Consider the following 16836-nt stretch of genomic DNA (forward strand, 5'->3'; position numbering starts at 1 on the left):
ATAATTGCTGTATTTTTTGCTGTGTTCTTGAGGGTTTTGTACAATTTCAGAACAGTGGTCTTATAAAATAAATTTACATCCACGCTAATATTGAATATGCGGAAATAACTTTGTCCTTCTCTTCTGTTAGGTATAGCTAATTAGTGTATATCAGTCAGTTTGACATGGTTTACGCTGAGGTTTCACGGTTCCTTGATCGATACTTGTCTATTGGCTTAAATGTCTCATGGGGCCACTATACGCTGTCGTCCAATCTGCATGTACATACATGTGCTCGCCCCTACCACTGTTCCATTAGTTATAACACGCACCGTTTACTGTATTGATTGAAATGAAGTTTCATACAAAGTAAGCTTGATCCCCAAAATCCACATCACATCTTTTCTCAAACCGAATTCCCACCAATCTTTGTGCAAATTATTTCAAATAAAACAACTGAAGAACTTTAATTTATTTTATTTCGACGGTCAATAAAGATTTCTTAGTTAACACTATTACATTCTTATATATTTACACAACCGTATCCAATATCAAACTAATCTTAAATTAACAAAAAAATACATATATTTTCACAATAAGTTACCATCGCATCTTGACTTATTCCGGTATCTTGACATTAATATTTTTTTTGTAGGACGCGCTATTTTTCTATAACTGTCTACCTATCTAAACTAGATTGAGATCTGATAAGAAATAATGTGACTGAATCTAAGTGTCGCGTCGTACAAAGAAACGATTTAAATGTCAGATTCCAAGATGGCGGCTGTCACAGATTAAATTTATTATACTTTATAAGTATTAACATTTTAAATTTTAAATACATTATGCTATTACATGTCTGAATTATCTTTTAAATGCCATATAATTATGAATACAGCTCAACTATCTTTATATGTACAAATGTATAATTTGGTTTATATTATTATTATATCAAAAAGTTTTTTATCGGTAAGCAATCTTCCGTTCCTATATTACATTGTCTTTCAAATGCTTTTTAGACCATATTTCCAATATTGTAGTATTGTAGAAATAGTCCATGTTTTAATAAATTTCAAGATAAATTTAAGAATCTGTATCGATGCTTTGTATCGATTGATGGAATTTCTTTTTTATCAATAAATGGACGATTTTAAAATAGTACTGGATGTCTATTTGGATTTAAAAAGTAACCTGAATAGTAGGTATTCGTCTTTGATCAATATTTTTATTGTCTCAAAACATCAAGAACAAGAAATTTTGACTTTTAGCCTCATAACTTGTTTACAATGTAAATCCTTGAAACAAATTGTTCTGTATTTGATATTCCACAACAAGACAATAAATAAATCTTTCTTGGACATAGTGAATTATGACTAGCTTTTTCAAATAATAAATCGACAATGGCATCTCAAGGAGTTAGGTTAGACAAAATCTATAACAATTGTATATTGCTGTATTTATACTGTCAAGGGCAGTGTGGGCTGTGTTTAGTGACTTTGTAGTGGGACTATGCCATCTTTCTGAACGTCAAATCGTAATCTATAATCTAAAACAGAGGATCCCTAACTTTTTTCTTATAGACCCCTTTGAAAATTGTACTGGTTCTGGTGGACCCTTTTTTTGTTTCGCGAGAGCGTGCATTACAACAGGCCAGCCATCATGGAGGGCGGCCGAACAGTTATGTTGGGGTAACCGTGCCTCTTACGCCCCCTATCATTATCTGTCAACATTGATAGGTGAAGTCAAGCCAATATTTTAGTACTTTACTATCAAACCAGACAATTTTCGTGGGCCGCTTACGAATTGTGGGGCCTTATTTTTTTATCACGCCAACATACACTTTCGTGCAGTCTCCCATGGGCCCCTGGGGGTCTACTTGGACCACTTTGGAAATCAATGGTCTAAGACAATCATTCTTGCTTCCTTAACCTTAAGCTCAGACGTATGGTAGGAAAAATATGATTATAATCATTTTTCGTTAACAATAAATTATAAATTGTTTGCATGATTCATATAGGAGGAAATGCCTCGAAACCAATCTCAGCTTTAACTGAATAAGCCAAACCAAAATATATAATTCGGCTGAATACAAGGTAGGTTGTCTTTCGTATTATACAGCCAGTAGATATTATTATCTATTTCTCTTGTGAAGTGAAGTGAGTGAAGATAGTAGAGAGTTTGTAGCCAATGATGTTATTTGGGACGTAATAATTTCTTTTATTGCTTTGCATGACGAGACGAGCTTGCCGTTCGCCTGATGATAAGCGAGACGACCGCCCATAAACAGTAGAAACACCATCCAACACTTTGGATTACAAAATATTATCTAGTATTTCGCTGCCCTCACCATCCTGAGACATGAGATGTTAAGCCAGTAGTTACACTGGCTACAACTCTTAGGAAGTTCTTATTATATAGATTTTAATTTAAAGTTATGTGTTCTACTTTCTTGAAGTCACGTCCCACCAGGGTACTTGCTCATGTCATCATTTGTTTGTATAAAAAACATAAAAATAACGTAAAAAGGCCTTCGTGAAAAATTACCGCTCATGTATTATGCACACTTGGAGTTTTTGCTACAAATTCATTATATATAAGAGGCTCGTGTTTGCGGTGCTTCAGTTGAAAGTATTAAGGCTTTATTAAAAGATGACTTTGTGGGTGAAGACTTTGTTTGGCTGGTGTGGTGGAATTTTAAATTTGTTTTTTTTTTTTTATATAATAAGTTCAATAGAAACTAAATACAATATCAACCACGTATTTCTTAGTTTTGATTTATGGAATGACCATTGTAATAACAATTTCAATGATTTATCTAGGTCGTAGCAGACGTTTCGAGCCACTTTCTTCTTAAATATTTATTTCCAGAGTTTTCATATCAAAGTAAAATATTTGTATACAATTAGAATGTGAGATGAGCCTATCGCCTGATAAAAATGAACACTTTCATTAACGGTTATATTACAGAACATCAATACAAAGCCGTTCGCTTTAAATCTTAAGATATTAAGTCTCATAATGCCAATAATTATTTTATAAACAATGTCTATTGACACATAAAAGTGCGATACTACAGAGATCTTTAACGTTTTATTTCTTCCTATTTGATAGCATTTTATTTGAAAAGAAACAATTAAAATCACAAGATGTGCCATTTGGAATAGATCCAAATGAAGATATCTTTACCGAGATTTGGAATGAAGATGTGGAAGCAGAGAAAAATGGGGAAATTGGGCCGGAAAACGATCCTGTCACACGCCGGAGAAATGTTAATACAATAGATAATTTTCGGGAAAAATTGGATAAGAATTGCGAAGGGCCGCTTGAGTTATTGCTTGCAAAGTGCTGCCAATGTTACTTTGAGCTTTGAAGTCTTAAACGAGGGGATTGAATAATAGGGAATGTTAAGAAAAGGTAATTAAAGACGACGGTGACGTAGTTATAATGTGATTGAATGCCTGGTTCTCGGATTCGTTTCCGGAGTCAACAGTCAGTCAGTCTGGTAAAAAGATGCTGAACAGGGAAATCCAAAAACGATTGAATTTTGTTTAAAATTGCCATAGACTTGGGAAATATGCCTAATAATTAGCAATAGATTCTTCCTCAAACACATGTGTCAATAAAACTGGCGAAATGTGGTATACTTCTATCTACCACAGAAAAGGAAAATTTGAATGTATATTTTATTAAAACGAATACTGAAGACGAAGCTAAATGCATATTCTCCAGTAATTCAGTTTCCGTAGTCTGTATACAATTATTAAGATGGACGGGATATAATGCACTTAGCGGGTCGTAAACGAGGACTTCGTAAACAAAATGGAGGCAACTCGAAAAGATATCTTGAGTTTTCAAGACCTTAATTGATGGAGTGCTGCTATTACTCAATCTTCTTGGAGTAATTAGGCACTAGACAGTAACATTGAAAGCGCTTATTATGCTGGAGACACTAACGCCTAATGACGTCAATTATTCCATTAATCGTGAAGCATATTTACGATGTATCAGGGTAATTTAAATTAAGATTTTCGACGATTATTGTGTCTTATTCTTTGCTCTAAAATGTATTAATATAAACCTTACTGGCCGTAGCATTAATTATAATACATTCACGCTGACGATACTTCTCAAACAGTTAAATAAGTGTGTATTTGGCTGCTATGTATCATTGAGAGACTTATAGATAGGCTCAGAATAAGATTAGAAGGGCGTTCCCGACAACAACATTATTTCTGCCATGAAGTGACAGTGTAAAACAAACTTTGAGTCCGAATTAGAAGGTATTACTAAATAGACGACCAGACATCAAAGGACTTGAATTACATTTCATAGGGTAAATTATTAGTAGCTCTTGTGGTGTTTCTGTTGCTAGAGGCTTTATCCCTTATATGTATACATATAAAGACGTGTTTACTTTAGCTTGAATTGCTGCTGTGACGATACAAATAGACAAAGCTATCACGTATTGAAACTTATTAATACAATATGGAAATTAAACGGATAGGTACTTTAGGTTTTCGATACACTACGAATCCATACTTATAAATGCCACAGTGAATCCGTCCGTCCGTTGAGATTTAACGGCTGTATCCATTGCGATGAAATGTGGTATGGAGTTAATTTGGTATCCTAGGAAGGATATAGGCTTCTTTTTACCCCAGGAAAATTTATAGCGGGACTTTTATCTCGAAAAACTGACGCGGGCGAAACCGCGAGCAAAAGCAAGTTTACAATAATTTTGATTTACAAAGAGTAACGTTTTTAATGTCAATGATACATATAAAATATATCTTCGTCGAAATATGATTATCGTTTCCTCGTATTTCTTCCACAAATTGTTTCCTCCAAATATTTCCAACTAATAGATAATTTACCTTTCATTCTCTTCTTGGTAATATGACAAACTGTTTCATCTATATGTGTAGTCATTTCCGCAATTTATTCGTTTTGTTCGTTATCTTGTTTAATATCGTTGATATCGTGTAATCTTTTATTTTCATAATTATTTGGATTTGCTAGTGAAAGTGAAGCCGCAATTTAGTTTTGAATCAATTAACTTTGTATTAAAATTGTGGCGACTAAGGAAATATATTTTCTAATCTTAATACACATTAACAAAATAAATGCTATTTTTTGGGAATAACATCCGATTATACTATTTGTATAAGACAAATAAAGATTGCTTTCCAGATTTTTAGTTTTGCTTATGGCATACTAATAGAATGAATCACAAACTATGACTGTACAGATGAAAGGCGACGGGAACATCTCGATTTTAGACAGTAACAACTACCAAGACCAGAGCTCCAGTGATATTTGTATGCAAAGGGACGACGAGTAGCCAAAAGGATAGGCGAAATACCCGAAGGCAATTCAAAGTCAAAGGCAGTAATTTGCGTGTTTAAAATTAACGGCTTTATTTAACGTCACGTATTCAGTAAATGGAACTCGACAAATCCATACTATACGTAATATAATTGCGAAAATAACTTACACTTTCAAGATTAAACCACTGAACCAATTTCGTTAAGATTTGGAGCGAAATGACAGACATTTTTACAAGATATTGGTTTGAAGCCGGATTCCACAAGGGCGAAGCCGCTAGCAAAAAGTAATAATAAATTACTTATACTCACCTATAGGTCTACGTAGGTGCGTTTTCATTCAGAAAGGAAAAAATATAACTACTAACGTTTTGCACTATCGCTTTCTTTAAGATCGTCTACACCAAGGGCGAAGCGTCCTTACAACCTGATTCCTAGCGGCTTCACTTTTAGGTTTATTTACATTTGTCTGAATTTTTATTTTCTGTCTAATTGGCTGGGATTGTTTTTTGCCTCGGGTTACCTTTTGAAACGTATCAATCCTCGCCACTGGTCTACACATATTTTTGTTTATGGCCCTTCTAATATCTAAACCTGCACTCGTATGTGATCGAGCCATTATTTTGTAAGAGCGCTACACAATTCTTGTTAATTTTGGGTTCGAATTCTTTCAAATAAAAATATTAACCAAAAAAATAATTAAAAATTACTTTCTGTGTTAAAATCTCAGTTTTCCTTATTCAATTCTTCTTTAATGAAGTATTTGATTTCAAAAACTCTAAGAGTATCGTTCTTTCTTAACCATAGAAATGATCGTATAAATATTATTTGTCAAATAACTTATATATCAATAAGTAATATTTTTCAAGCTAATTTTCACAACGATAGTACAAAATAATTAACGTAAAAATACTTATTTATTCATAATGGTTGTTTTGTTGTCTTCAGCCTCGAAAAAATATTAGAATCTGTTCAATGTTTACTTCAGTAAAATTTATGATTGCTTGTCTTAATTTATGACATTTTGATGTTATTTGAGACGCTGTTACAAAATAAACGTGTACATATGCTTCTAATAAATAATTCACTCTGGTATAAAGTGTTGACAGCCGATTTTATATATTTTTTCTATGAAATAATAATTATCTCATTCACTTGGTTTTTGATGCGCAACATGATGCGCATCGTGTTTATTTTCAAACGTGTTATTTTTATATATAAATGCATTTTTCCATGAATATTTACCTTAGGTAAGAAGAGTCAACAGTACGAAAGAACAGTTGTTAATGGTGAAGTAGGTTTACCAACCTTTTAGCCAAAAAATAAATTATAATGAAGCTTGGAAAACAAAATAATGAAATAAATTGCAAGATATTTGTTATGAAATGTGTAATGTCTTGCTTTCCCTATAATTTCAATAAAAATATATTTGCTTTTGAAAACAAAGTGTTTTAATTACGAGAAACAGTGCATTTTGATTAATGGTTTAAGAGATATTTTTATTCATTTATGATCATGAAATAGTAGTTTTTATTCTTTATATTATTACCAGTACTGTATGGTGTAGATCGAAATAAAGAATTTAATATGATTATTGGCAATTTTGCGCTTAGACATCATAGGTACATCTATTTCCAATTTTTGTAGCTTACCTGTAGCTATATTCCCGCTCTATTTGCTCCAATATTCTTTAATACCTTTACACCATATCTTCCACGTGAAATCTTAAACCAAAAAACTTGTGTATATCCTTAAGGACATCAAAATCATACCCGTGGCAATTACCTACCCAAAAACATTGTGTAGTCACCACGCGCGATCACATTAACACACAAAAACCCAGTGAAACGACCTGGACTCCAACGAAATATCCTAGATTATTCTAGAATTTATAGCGTACGTTTACGTATATTATAATATGTCACGGATGTCTTGTTTGTAGTAGCAGCCCATGAGGGTCACGATGATGCTGAGCATGGCAGCGGAGATCGGGTACTGAATGCGAAGCTGGCCTCCATGCTGCATCGCGGCTGGGTGTTCTCCTAGAGAAAGAACATAGTCAGTATCTGTCAATGAGTAAGCAAAATGTCTATACAGGGTTATTTGAAAAACAACAGCAACCTTGCAGAACTAGATAGGTAATATCATAAACAATGTTTGTTTTGAGTTTTGACATAACTTAATATATTAAATAAAAAATATTTTTCAGGTTTTTGTACTATCAAGATATTTGTACGTCTATGTTCCATTCATAAAGAAATGACGAAGCACGCTTGTGCGCGCATTTGTCAACAATAATAAAACTTTAAACAAATGGAAACGCAAGAGTTGAACACTTAAATAATTGTGCAAAAGTAAGTTAAATATTATTAAAAATACATTTAATGTATTGCTATCATGTTCATATTTCCAAGATAAAAACACTGCTAAACATCTGTGCATTCGCTGTTCATATCTTACGGAAATGAATACTTTATCTGAATGTAGGTTTTTTGATGCGAATGAACATCCAATATGAAACATTGAAGTGAGAAAGATATTCGATGTACATTTTTGAATATCTGATTGGAGGCTGGATAACTTATATATCCCGGGAAAATATACAGATTCATTTTGACATTGCGTTACTAAATGAAACCACATACTCGTCTTCATCTTTGCTGACATTGTGCCAAAAATCATCCATTAATAACGTATATTTTCACCAAAAATCCTGGTTTTAGTTTTCTGATATTTTGATCATTTTGTTGTTTAATTCGAATATGGTGTTTGTGTGAGTGTATTTCTGTCTGAAACTATGATGCTGTAGTAATGGCATTAGGGCGCGGAATATTAAAATTACTTTTGGTTAATATTTATTTTGTTCGAAATTTACACTTTTTAGTCTACGGCTCAAGTAACTTATTGTAAAGTGTTAAGTATTTTCAAGTACTTAGATAAATAGGTGGTTTTATTTAGTAACGCAACGTAAAAATAACCTTGTATATCGTGAATTTTATCACTTTCACGCGATCAAAGTCGCCATCAAAAACTAGTTTTGAGAATAATTTAACGAGTACACAATCAAAGCTACTTATTTATACGCCTCGCTTTTGGCGACGCAAAATCCGTTCCTATATATTTCGGATACAAATTAATGAGATAATTAGTAGCTCACACTCCGGTATTAACGTTACATAATTAATGGAACATGGATATACGTTTGATCAAAATAATACACATATTTTAGTGTTGGATTTGGTAATTATAGGCGGAGGTTGTTGGCCTGATCTTGAAAGCCTGCCAAGGTCATGAATAAGCTAGAATTTGTTTAGTTGGGAGGTCAGTTGACATATTTGTACAAACAACGATGATTATGACTACGATGGTTTTTTTATACGTGCTTGGTAACGTGTATCCACTGCACCTAATGGTAAATAAATAGGGTACCGGACTCATTTTTGTTCTTTACTATTATAAAATATTTACATAATATAAATTATAACACTGAAAGAATTATTAAAATCCGGTAAAAAATCAACAAGTTATAAGTCTTTGAATTTCGGTGGAAAGGGTAATTTACAAGAAACAGAAAAGAGACGAAATACGCACATGTGACGTCATCGGGAATTACGACGCGTGCTAAAGAAAGAGATGAAGCGATATCCCCACATCGCGCCCACTTCTGTACATGACAATATTTTAAATATGAATTGCTCGCTCATTTTTTAACCAATTTTTATGCAGTTTTCGCAGCGGTGCTTCTTTTTCGTATTATTAAACATTACATATAGAATAATGTACAAAATCAAGCATAGGCCGGTCCCTAATAGTAATGAACAAAAATGAGTCCGGTACCCTATTATGCCGGCCTGATGGAATCGGATATACACAGGCAGATCTCACTTACATGAACTACTATGGGTGGTTTTAACACTTTGTGTACGGTGGCTATCCAAGCGGATATGAAATATATCCACCAGAAAATTAAATTTATAAATTGACTTGTACTTTTATTTATTATTATCCAAATTAGAATGGGTTACTTTGTAGTAAGTGTCTCGAACGAGATTTCGGCTAGTGGGTGCCAACTCGACATCTATTTCTATCGTCTAACAATGTGAATGTACTTCTATTCCGGCTTCAAGAATATTATGCGTGACTAGCATTATGGGCCTTAAAATCTAATGTTTATAAGGTAATGATCGTTTTTATAACGATCTGATTTTATAGTCTCTTTTTGTTTTGTATCTCTCATTATTACTCAACATTGCAAGATATAAGAGAAGAAGAAGGTAATGATCATAGTGCTATACCATGTTTACGTAGCGCTTCGTGATTCAAAGTTTTGGTGCGTTGGTAAATAGGCTTGCACCTATTCTTATTATATTTAATCTTACTTCTTACTAATATTATAAAGGTAAATAAATATATATGAAAATATTTGAATATTTGTAAGAAGTAAACGCAAACACCCCTGAACGGATTTTGATGGAATTTTTGGCACACATATAGACTATGACATGGATTAACTTATACTGTAATTTTTATCGTGCTCCCGTGGAACATATTTCAATTTTAAATTAGATTTTTTTTTAATTGATGGCGCTTGCGTAAATATTTATTGTTCTAAAGATCGCTACATGGATTCATGGATTCTGAGGGATGAGGAAGGAAACTCAAGCAGATTATGTCTTAGATAACACATAAAAATGTTTTATCTCGGTAATTTGCTCCTATGTTATAGAGCTAAATTTAAAATTTTATTTTATACCTATGAGTTGATGGCGCTGAAGTAATATTGTTCTATGGATCGCTACAGTGATTTAGAGATACTCTGGTGGGAAATAATCCAGTGAAGCCGCGAGCAACAGTCAATAAGCACTTACCACTCAGCACGTGGACCTGCACCGAGATAGGGTTGGCGTTAGCCGGTGCGCAGGTGTACCGCCCGGAGTCTGCCATCCGTGCCTTCTGCACCAAGAGGTGGGAGGTGGTTGTCTCCCCCTTCTCTGTGATCACGGACACCCCGCCGCGCGGCGAGTCGTAATTTATCTCCTGGAGAGGTATGTTTGTTAGTCACTTGCACGTGGGATCTACCGGCTTGTGTGGAGGATCAGAAAATGCTTTATTCGTTTTTCAGATCTAGCTTTGAGTCGGTTTTTACAAATCAGTTACTATTTGGATCCTCCATTGTCGGTACGTAAACTAATAGAAATCGTTTTCTGTAATTTATTTAAACAATGTGTTACTCATCGATATATATATATGTACTAAGTACTAGATTTGGCGTTCCGAACATTCATTGTGTTCAACTGAATTAAACTGCAATCCATTCAAACTAACTTTAGTATGGTCAATATTGGCAGCTTCTGGTTTTGTATGCAGTGGCGCTCATGATATAAGAACTCGAGTCTGAGTGTAAACCTGGATTTGAATAAAAATATAAGTCAAATAAGTAAAATTATTTATTGTTTAAGTGAATCTATAGCTTATAACAGTGATATTATGGTAACCATTTTAGTTCAGATTTACAAATAGTTTATATGGACGTTCGTGTCTATAGAATATCCGTCAATGGTCTTACTGGTTACACCATGCACTGAATTATTATTTATACTCGCGTGTTTGGTCATAATTTGAATTATATATTATAATGATTTCTTATATTTAGGCTAATGTTAAACATTAAAATAAAACCGCACGTGACCACGGAAGCTGCAAAGTCTTCGAAACGTTGGGAGAAAATTATAATATAAAAAACCATGATAAAATCCGTCAAATAGTTATATTTTAATGTATGTCCTATTCTAGCAACACATTACTTCTAAGCTACTACCTTTGACTCCAGCTTTTGTTTTCTAGACCTAACACTAACTCAAATATGCATATTCTTATAATCTAGGCTATATATAATTATACTTTAGGCTTATGAATATTCTATCAAGTAAACTGAATTGTAAGTCATTAACTATTATGAAACATCAAATATTTAATTCAAATATTCAAAGCCGCCAATAACAAATCTCTAATCTCGCTACGTTCTTAATCTGCAGTAATCTGTTAATTTAATTTCGGCATGGTTGAGTGTAAACCCGGCCCAAGCCGCTTCAGGGCAGTGAGCTCTTAACTTATTATTTATATTTTCGAAACGTTTACTGTCTTAAGCGGCAATAGCCTAGTTGGGTGTGGAACGGACTGCCAAGACGAATGTCCGCAGGTTCAAATCCCAAGGGCACACACCTCTGACTTTTCTAAAAAATCATGTGTGTATTCTTTTTTTGAATTTATCGTTCGCTTTACCGGTGAAGGAAAACATCTGAGGAAACCTGCACATCTGAGAAGTTCTCTATAGGAATTTCGAAGGTGTGTGAAGTCTACCAATCCGCACTAGGCCAGCGTGGTGGACTAAGGCCTAATCCCTCTCAGTAGTAGAGGAGGCCCGTGCTCAGCAGTGGGCAAGTATATAATACAGGGCTGATATTATTATTACGGTCTTAGGGGCCGTTCAAGTATTACGTAACGCAATTTGGAGGGGAGGGGCGTCTTGTAAAACGTTACGATGCGTTACAAGCGCGGGAGGGGGTTCGTATAAAGTGTTACGTAACATTGATTTTTTTGTTATAAAAACATAAAGGTATTTTAGCGATTTTCCGGTACTTTGCAAAAAAAAATTTAGAGTTACATAACTTTTTGAGAGGGGGCGGCTCGTACAGGAAAACGTTACGGCGCGTTACATGGTGGGGTGGGGGGTCAAAAATCTTCAAAAATTGCGTTACGTAATACTTAAAATTTTGGAATCTCTATACTGCGTTGCTAAGAGCAGAAGCGGTATGTCAGGGAAACCTTATTTCAAGATAATCGAAGTTTTGTAAATATAATTTTATAGTTTTATATGTAAAATAGAGATAGAGAAACTGTTAAGATTTTTTTAAGAAGTTCTATGCATGATACCGTTATTTAGGTAAGTACATTGGATGGGTATTTCTTTAAGCTATCTGACGAAATAAAAATCAAGATTTTGTTTATTTTTGAGATACCGCTTTTGATCTTAGCATGGCAGTATAGGAGTAATCTATATTATTAAAAGTAAGAGATAGTTCTTTCCTTGGTTTTAATCTTTGAAACTATTGTTTTAATAAAACCTTTAATAATAGCAAGTTTCATTAGGATTTCGACCTTGGATTCGAACACACGACCTCAGAACGGCCGGACCGCGCATGCAGTACAACTATGCTACCGAGGCAGTTTAAATATTACTTCAATTGGGAATCTCTTAATTTACTTTATTATTAATTAAATATTAAAATTATTTTAGTAGCTAATAAATACCCACACTAACCCAAATAATCTAAACCATATAAATATTTTCATACAAATACAAGGCAAAACCGCGAACAATGCTAGTTTAATAAACACGCAAATGGCGCCCTGTCCATTAACTGAACATCAGGAATTTGTAATGGTAAAATAAATATCAGTATTAAAAATAACGAGACATGGAACAGAATGACAGTTCGTTGATAAAGGACTTTGCTAAATCGTCGGACCCTGGGGTCCAAAGCGGTCCATTACAACGAAAACATTTCCCCAGTTTCGATTTTTATAGCCAACATATATTGCAACTTTTAAATGAGATTGCTAACGATTGAGTTCGTTTTAGTCAAATTGTATTCAAGTATTAATGTACTAACATTTAAATAATACTGACCCTGGCACCAGTCCGACCATTAATAATAAAATAATGTTATTATTAGCCCCGTATTATTTACAGTCCCAGTGTTGGGCACGGGCCTCTACTACTGAGAGGGATTAGGCCTTAGTCCACCATGCTGGCCTAGTGCGGATTGGCAGACTTCACACACCCTCGAAATCCCTATAGAAGAACTTCTCAGGTAAAGCAAGCGATAATTCACAAAGCATACACACACAATATTTTAAGAAAAGTCAGAGGTGTGTGCCCTTCAGATTTGAACCTGCGGACATTCGTCTCGGTAGTCCGTTCCACAACCAACTAGGCTATCGCCGCTTTATCCGAAAAATGCCAGGCCTAAAAAGAACTATAGGTATATTAACAGCCGACATTGGCTTCCAGAATCGTAGTATATGATGTGGTATCCTAAGAACAAGGGTTTTTGAAGTCGACTTCAAGACACAGCTCATTCTACGTTGATCGGACCAGTAGTTAAAACAAAAAAAATGTAAGTTGTAAAATTATAAAATGGAGGTAGATATTATAACTGACTGCGGATGATCAACACCTCGATTGCATTATAATTCTTGATTCCATTATCAGATGGCGAGTTTTCCACATTGTATATGTTCACTATCAGTTATTATAATCAGGTATGCCGGCAAAGTTGCAATCTTAATATCAAATATAACTGGCGTCAAATGGCATGGGCTCAAATCGCTCCCTTGTAAATAAGGCAAAGTTTCCGGCCGGGCGGACCTCTCGCCAAATTTGCCGCCACTCTGATTGTTCAATTTGGTTCAAACACTGTACGATTGCCAGTTACTGTATACTGTTTAGGGGTGGAAAAGTATCGATAACCTATTATTCAATTTTGAATTTGGAACCTCGCTTTCTTAATAGATTTATTGCCTCTTTTGTATAGGTAAATATATTTAAAGTGAAGAGGTCTCGGCGGCGAGGACGGAACTGCGGTCTTGTGATATGTATGAGTTTCAAGAACTCGTCTTTACGACAAATAGCTTTCCTCTGGATCAGTAAGAACTGAACGTGGCCGTCTCCATTTATCGAGGTCGAATGGAGAAACCAGTTATGATTTAGCGAGCTTTAAGAAAAGATGATATACTCCTTAAGACCAGCAACGTTTCTATGACTTCATATTATGTGATTTTAGGGAACAAGCAAAACTTTAATGTTTAACATAAAATAATAAGGAAACCTTTCGTTGTCTAACTAAGAGAAAAGTATGTTCTTTAAAATTAAAACGAAAAGAATAACTTTTTAACTCCTTTAATATCGACAACAACACGGTGACATCCCTAGAAACAAACAAAAGTTGAATTCCAATATGACACGAAATGGTACATATTCACTTCGTTTCTTGGACGGAATGTTTTCTTAGATATATGTATTTTTACAGCGTTTTCAGGAAATTTCCTTATATTGGAATTGGAATAAATAATGCTTGTTTACTTTTTAGTAATAAAGATTCCTTTTTGTATCTTATAACCATCACATACGGGTACATCACCTTACTTTAATGTAAGGTAGCGAAACCATTTGATAGCCCACTATTTTAAAATCTTCACAAGGTAGTTACATATTAAAAAGCAAAACTTTGATTACATTGCATCCGTATTAATAAAAGAATTAACAAAAAATCTTAGTGCATTTTTTCATTAGGAACGTAACCATCTGTTCTCTACAGCGGTGTCTACCTTTACGCCGCTAAAGGTAAAAAAGGCTCGCAAATATTTATTGCCAAGAGCCTCGCATTAGCCTCATCACTCGCTGGACACTAATTGTCCGTTGCAAAGGAACTTTAATAAAAATACCAGCCCTGAATTATATTCTGTCCCACTACTAAGGCATGGGCCTCCTCTACTGTGGAGAAAGATTGGGGATTAAATACCACCACGCTGGCCAAGTACGGTTTGGCAGACTTCATATACCCTCAAAATTCTTACAGAGAACTTGACAGGTATGCAGGTTTCCTCACCATGTTTACCTTCACCGTTAAAGCAAGCGATAATTCACAAAGAATACACACAACTTTTTAGAAGTCAGAGGTGTGCTCTTGGGTCTCAAACCTACGTTCGTCTCGACAGTCGATTCCACTCCCAACTAGGCTATCGTCGTATTTATTTATTTATAAAGATGCACTAAACAGATTACTGACAATAATAATCTAAATTACATTACAGTGGATCTAATGGCTAGTCAGAATCCCAATAGAAGTCTATACAACTTATTCAAATTAGGTGACACGTACATGTTATTTAGTTACAAAATAGTAATAATAAATATAATGTTGGCTAAGGGCAAGGCAGACGATGTGGGAGTTGTATTGTATTACTTTGCTATATAACATACCTCTTCTTTGTGAGTCCATCGTATAGCGGGTGGTGGTTCTGGCGAATGCTGCACCACGCACGTCAGGTTGATAGTGCTGCCGGTGTTAATGAACAGCTCCGGGCCACCCAAGATTGTCGTCACAGGTTCTGCGGGAGAAGGTATCATGAAACAACAAGACCCAGATTATAACAGACATTACAATAAGGACCATAATCTTTAAAACTATTTTCCTATTCTTCTTTTTTTTTAAGTGGCTCCACCATTTCGTCACTGATTTTGCCAATATCGAGTTAAATATTGACATAAGTTTATTAAAATAATTTTCGAAAGTGAACTAAAAAAAAGATACCAACGACAAAGAGCAATTTAAGGGTAAACAACATAATATACAACATTATAATGTAACACATTTGACATTAGGGTAGAAAAAACTAGTTTATGTAGGTGACACTAATTCGCTTTAAAATCAATATCGGGATCTGACGGTTATATCGGGTTACCTGCTGTTAGGATAAAAATATTGTTGTGAGGGTATTTGTGATATCGTTTACTATAAAAACACTTAGTGGCTAACAGATCGAGGCGATTAATTATTGAGAGTCGTATCGGTTGATTGATTAAATATTAGTGAAAGTATTTCTGTAGCCAATGATAGTTCTTATTATTTTAAATCAAAATCGATTCAGTTCCTAACAATATTTTTTATGAACTCACAAAAGTCATATACGAGATATCTACCACCTCGATTTCGGCGCTATTTTTACAGGAAGTCCGCGGAACTGGCTACCCCAAATAGTATTTTCTACTTGCACATCAAAGTGATCCTAATGCACTTGATGGTAAGTCGAATTGGTTCAAATAGAATATTGACTGACGAGAGGTGTTTACATGTCGCCAGTCGACACATTTATGCTGGCCTGTTTGAAACTAGATAAACACAGGATCCCGGAGCGCGACATATTTACGTAGCCCATTATGGCTGGTTTTGCATTTTGTGTACGTTGGTCGCTATCCGGTCGGATACAGATATCCTACCGCCAGAAGATTTCCAGACGTTCCATCTTTTCTAGATTCCAGAAGCAATCAAGAGACTTTAACTCTCCTCAGTTTATCTGTCCATCAACTTGTGAAATCATTTACGTACCACATTAAAAACTTGCTAATTTCGCGATATCAAAATTTAGTTCAGTTTCAACGTGGAACTTTTAAAACGTTAGCAATATTAAAGAGGCCCAAGTTTCGAAGCTAATGGCAAACTTTATCTGCAAACATCTTCAAGGAGAATTACTTGTATTTATCCAAGATGGGTGTTACAAGTAATTTGGGCCGGAATGTTAAGTTTTAAGTGAATGTTTTAACTTGTAAACATGTAGATAAACCTTTATTCGGGCTTGCTGGCGGCTTCACAGTGACTGTCTTTTAGAATGAAAAGCCTGTGTTAATCTAAGTCATGGTATTTGTGTATCCAAAGATTCTTCCAAATACAAACTGTTAAATCAGTTTCTC

At 34.6% G+C, this 16836-nt stretch overlaps 1 protein-coding gene across 1 annotated transcript in view; it reads right to left on the bottom strand.

Moving 5' to 3' along the window:
- Positions 1–440: 440 nt before the first annotated feature.
- The window catches only part of LOC115444107 (zwei Ig domain protein zig-8-like), a 124326-nt gene continuing 107930 nt past the window's right edge, over positions 441–16836 (bottom strand). Inside the window, exons 6-8 of the mRNA XM_030169757.2 lie at positions 15349–15476; positions 10172–10340; positions 441–7345 (exon numbers count right to left, since the gene is read on the bottom strand). Coding sequence (XP_030025617.2) covers positions 7215–7345; positions 10172–10340; positions 15349–15476 — 428 coding nt within the window. The 3' untranslated portion in view covers positions 441–7214. The remainder of the gene's footprint in view (positions 7346–10171; positions 10341–15348; positions 15477–16836) is intronic.

Source organism: Manduca sexta, chromosome 16, assembly GCF_014839805.1.
Source record: "Manduca sexta isolate Smith_Timp_Sample1 chromosome 16, JHU_Msex_v1.0, whole genome shotgun sequence".
NCBI lineage: Eukaryota > Metazoa > Arthropoda > Insecta > Lepidoptera > Sphingidae > Manduca > Manduca sexta.